This window comes from Rhagoletis pomonella, unplaced genomic scaffold, assembly GCF_013731165.1.
Source record: "Rhagoletis pomonella isolate Grant_MI unplaced genomic scaffold, Rhpom_1.0 Rhpom_scaffold_02643, whole genome shotgun sequence".
NCBI classification, from domain to species: Eukaryota; Metazoa; Arthropoda; class Insecta; order Diptera; family Tephritidae; genus Rhagoletis; species Rhagoletis pomonella.
Genome location: NW_023461196.1, coordinates 6,830 through 11,366, shown reverse-complemented (window position 1 = coordinate 11,366; position 4,537 = coordinate 6,830). Strand labels below are relative to the sequence as shown.

Genomic DNA, 4,537 nt, shown 5'->3' with positions numbered 1-4,537 from the left:
GAAGCTGTGGTCGGTAGCTCGTCGTTTTCAATGTGTTCAGAACTTGAGACGCTTTCGAATTTTTCTTTACTGGTGAACATTGAACGTCCCATTTCCTTTCTCCCACAACTTATATATGTATATGTGTATTTACCAACAAACCTCAAACAAAGCTCGTTTGTCTTTTTCTTCTTGTTTTTGGAAGTAACTGGACGTTTTCTGTTCGTTAACTTTTTGAGGTTATTTTAATTTTGGAGAGGATTTTCGCTTATGAATTGTAAAAAATAACGCCTGGTTCTATGTTAGTTCAGAAAGTACTCACCCACCACCACCGCCTGATTTTCCCGAATGACAACGCGCAGCTCTTGATTTATACCGCGTAAGTCCTCCCGTATTTAGGAAGCTACCGGATCGTGGTATTGCTACTCGTGTTAATATATCTCCATTGGTTTCACAGTGTGGACCAGTATTGGAGTTACTACCCACTGAGTCCGTTATTAGTAAAGGTCTTGCATCTAAAACCTCTAAAACTTTGTACACACTTTCTACAGCCTTTCCAGTCCGTAAATTTTTATGGTTGATGTTTTTGCTTCCGCAGCAATCGCAGAGGGATTCTTTGAGCCCAGGAGTGCTTGGAACACTCTTGTTACAACTAGACGCACCTGCATGTAGGACTTTTGGAACTGATGGTGCACGTTTACTTTTGTGAGATTTTCTCTTGCGTTCTTCTGTTGTAGTTTCCGCCTCATTAATAATGTTATTGCTGGATGCAAGAGCGCCATTCGTAACACGCTTCTTGCGTCCTATTCTTGGAGGTGTGGCGGTTTTCGCTCCGAAGCTTTCACTTGAACTGCGAAAAGAACTCTTGCGTCCATTGACTAATGCTTGAGAATTCGATAAGTATTTTGAGCCAGTTCGGACAGAACTACTGGCAGTACTTACGCAACTAACGCCATTTTGGTTTCGGGGCGCACGTCTTTTACAACTGCGGTGCGAACTTGTATTCACATGTACCATTAAGCTTTGATAAAGTGTAGCAGCAATTACGATTGCATCTTCAGTAGTTTTACATATAAATGCATGGCATTTAAGAACTTTTGGCGAGCCTGCGGAGCGCATCACCACCGCGAAAATCGGAGCTAGGCCGCTGTTTAGTACTTGATTATTTTCCGTTCCACTGTAAAATCAATCGAATATTTACTGTTGTGTTACATATACATACATGTACATATACTTTACCACAGAGGACGAAACAGTGAAGTCTTCTCAATATTTTCGGGATCCGTAATCAATGGCAAAAAGGCTGCGCTACCATCATTATTTGAAATTACCAACTTTACTGCGGACCAAACAGCAATATTATGGAAAGGGGTAGTGGTTTCATAATTTTTGGCATTTTCAATAGGAGTTGAGCTTAGTTTAACTCTTAATCCCTTTGTACAAATTTCCAGAAACCCAGCCATTTGTTTCTAAATTAGATATGTGTGTGAAATAAGCATATAATATATTATATTTATGTAATTTATTTAAATTACCGTAATAGGCGAGTCCCTTAGATACAGTTCCCGAAGAGGTCCTTGTAGTTCTTGAAGGCTTGTAACTTTAGATTTTAATGATAGAGAGCCTAAGTAAACCACTGGAAAGCTGCACGTAGCATCTTTAGCTACATCAGTAAAAAGTTGTTCAATTTGTTCCTGAACACTGTTACTGATACGTTGAACATTCTTTTTAGTGCAAGTTGTAAGTTTGTTGGTTGTATCTGTAGATTCTTGTAGCAAACTGGTAATAGTCCGGGCGCTCTGGCCTGTACTCGCTAGGTCACTACGCCCATACATGATTATGGAGCGGGTTCGATGAGACCCTCTCGTGTCATCAAGCCGGTTGGTGAGGACGGATCTTGAAAATACATGTAAATAGAATTATAAGTAGGTGTTATTTTGCATATAATACATTTTCTTACCAACTAATTACACAGTAGGGAGGCAAAAATATCACAGCTAAACGGCCAAGCACAAAAACTTAATTTTGGCCTCTAGATAACCATGGCGTTTCCAGAAAATCCGTATCACGTCAAATATTTGAGATATTTAGGAAGGAAGTTTTGGAGCTCTGAAAGTTAAATTTTCGTCGTTTATAACACTGTTCTCTGGTTTTGAATTTTTTTTTCGGAAAAGGTTTTATTTAAAAGCTGATCTTACTTAATTGAGATCTTATAAATTCAATGGCGTCCCCCGTTTTGCCAGATTGACTCCGGTTTTCGAGATAACGGTACTTGAAAATTGGCTTACATTTTAAGTTTTATTATTAATAATTCCCACATTTTTAAAGTTAATTTACTCCCATACAACTGATTGTTCAGATATGTGGTTTTGGCTATAACTCATATTTTATTTCGTAATATTTTTTAATTTTATTAGGTTTTACACTATTTGGACCTGACTGTGGGTTCTTTTCCTTCCCATACTGGAATATTTTTAACCGAATTCAAAAAAAAGGAGGAGGTTATCAATTCGTCGAATTTTTTTTTTTTTTGGTGCATGTTACCGCATAACTTTGGACCACGTTAATCGGTTTCTATAATTCTTTTTTTTAAGGAAAGGTGGTATTTTAGAGGTGGTGTCATACTAATTTGGTTTATATCCGTTCATTAACAAAAAAGCTAAAATTTAAGCAAATTTTCAAGTACCGTTAAAACAGGGGACGCCATTGAATTTAGAAGATCCCAATCAAGGAAGTTCAGCTTATAAACCTTTTCCCAGAAAAAAAAGTTCAAAACCTGAGCACAGTGTTATAAACAACGAAAAATTCACTTTCAGAGCTCTAAAACTTCCCTCCTCAATATCTCAAAATTTTGACGTGATACGGATTTTCTGAACGCCATCGTAAACTGGAGACCAAATTAAGTTTATGTGTTTGGTCGTCTAGCAGTGATATTTCAAAACTTTATAATTTACCTACAGTGTTACAGTAAGCCGTAACTGTTTGTTTATGTTACTTAATACAAGATTAAATCCGAGGAACAATGTTGAAAATGAAGAAAATTCAAATGAACCAACAAATAAACAGTAGTCAAAGTAGCCAAGGTTTTCCTTTAGAATAATTCTGCGCTGATAACAAAAATTTTGTAACTGGAAAATAAAGTTTACGGCAACTTTTAAACCATTTCGAATTCCGTGCACTGTTGTAATCAGTAAATTTTGTTGCCATCTCATAAGCTAGTAACAAAATATTACCCCGTGCAATAGACAACATCAGAATTTCAATAATTTTTCAGAGCTGAAGTGCTGAATATTTTACTGCATTACCAGCGTACCTAGAATTGCGGTGACAAGAAACGGTAACATTTTTTGGTAATACAATTTTCCGTCGTCGGTAACGTGCAGATTAGGCCAGTAAATAAAGTTTCTGTCAATTCTAAAACCCTTTTCGCTATCTGCGCACTCTTGTAACTAGTAAAATTTGTTACCATTTAATAATTAGTGTTGTTCCAATACAAGTAACTATGAGTAATTACTCGATTCTTTCTTCAAGTACTGAGTACTTTTTGTACTCGAATCCTTTCCCCAAGTACTTACTTAGTTGGGTAACGTGTACGCGGTTAAAGTATTTACTTGCTTTCCCACCTATTTAGATGTTTGGCTTAGACCATAGGTTGTATCCTACCTTAACTGGTATGAAGCAAATAAAATAATATGGGGGTTACGCTGAGCAGTAAGAGAATCAGACCTCGACAGCGCGTTAAAAAGTGAAGTTGGCTAAAGAAATGAAGAAACGGTCAATTCTGCGTTTCCGTATTAGTCAATTTTAAGGTTTTACAAGATTTACGGCTACAATTTCGGTAGGATTTAGCCGAAAGTACTCGATCAAACTTGTGGCTACCCTATTGTTAAGTACCGGTCGGAAAATACTCCAATTGTTTCTTCTTTTCCTATGATATATCTTTGCGGCGGCGGTAGAAAAAGCAACGTTCTTATTAAACTTAACAAACTTTTTAAATAAGTATATACAAATACGTATAAACATGCACAGGTCCCCGTTCGGACTACTGAAACTCGATTCGGCAAAAAGTGACTCGAAAAATCGGCGTAAACGCGAAATTTTCGGACGTGATTAACATTTTTTGATAAACCGCCCTATTCTAAAAATGTCACAAAACTCAGCGCATCACTATTGTGATTTATACTGCGCCTAATAATATGCCACCAAAACATAGATTTTAAGTGCCGATGAAGTACACTAAAATTTTAAGTTTCATTTCGAGTCGGCATGTTTGCTTTAGCGGCATACTTTGAGGTGCAGTATAAATCGCAATAGTGATGTACTGAATTTTGAGACTTTATTAGAATAGGGGAGTGAATAGTATAAGGAAAAATTGTTACATCTTTAGGTACTTTTTCGGCTCATCGCAGTTTTTTCTATACTAACGCATTACACTGAGAAAAAGGATTAGTTTCGACAACTAAGGATATTTAGTTCCCGAATTTTGACAATATTTGGGAATTGTGGCCAAGGATCGGGAACTATTGCCATGGGTTGGTAATTATAACTAAATATATTA

General features: G+C 36.8%; 1 protein-coding gene across 1 annotated transcript; it reads right to left on the bottom strand.

The window, feature by feature from the left end:
* Positions 1–277: 277 nt before the first annotated feature.
* Positions 278–2,049, bottom strand: LOC118753582. Its single transcript, XM_036488465.1, has 4 exons — positions 1,940–2,049; positions 1,515–1,875; positions 1,219–1,448; positions 278–1,156 (listed from the first exon to the last, which is right to left on the bottom strand). The coding sequence occupies exons 2-4, from the start codon at positions 1,812–1,814 to the stop codon at positions 298–300; spliced, it is 1,389 nt and encodes a 462-aa protein (XP_036344358.1). The 5' UTR covers positions 1,815–1,875; positions 1,940–2,049; the 3' UTR covers positions 278–297.
* Between the last annotated feature and the right edge of the window lie 2,488 nt (positions 2,050–4,537).

Coding starts and splice junctions, on each gene's coding strand:
- LOC118753582 (XM_036488465.1), bottom strand. CDS start 1,814: ATGTATGGGCGTAGTGACCTAGCGAGTACAGGCCAGAGCGCCCGGACT. Junction 1,449..1,514: donor TAAGGGACTCGCCTATTACG/GTAATTTAAATA, acceptor TATCTAATTTAG/AAACAAATGGCTGGGTTTCT. Junction 1,157..1,218: donor TCACTGTTTCGTCCTCTGTG/GTAAAGTATATG, acceptor TTGATTTTACAG/TGGAACGGAAAATAATCAAG.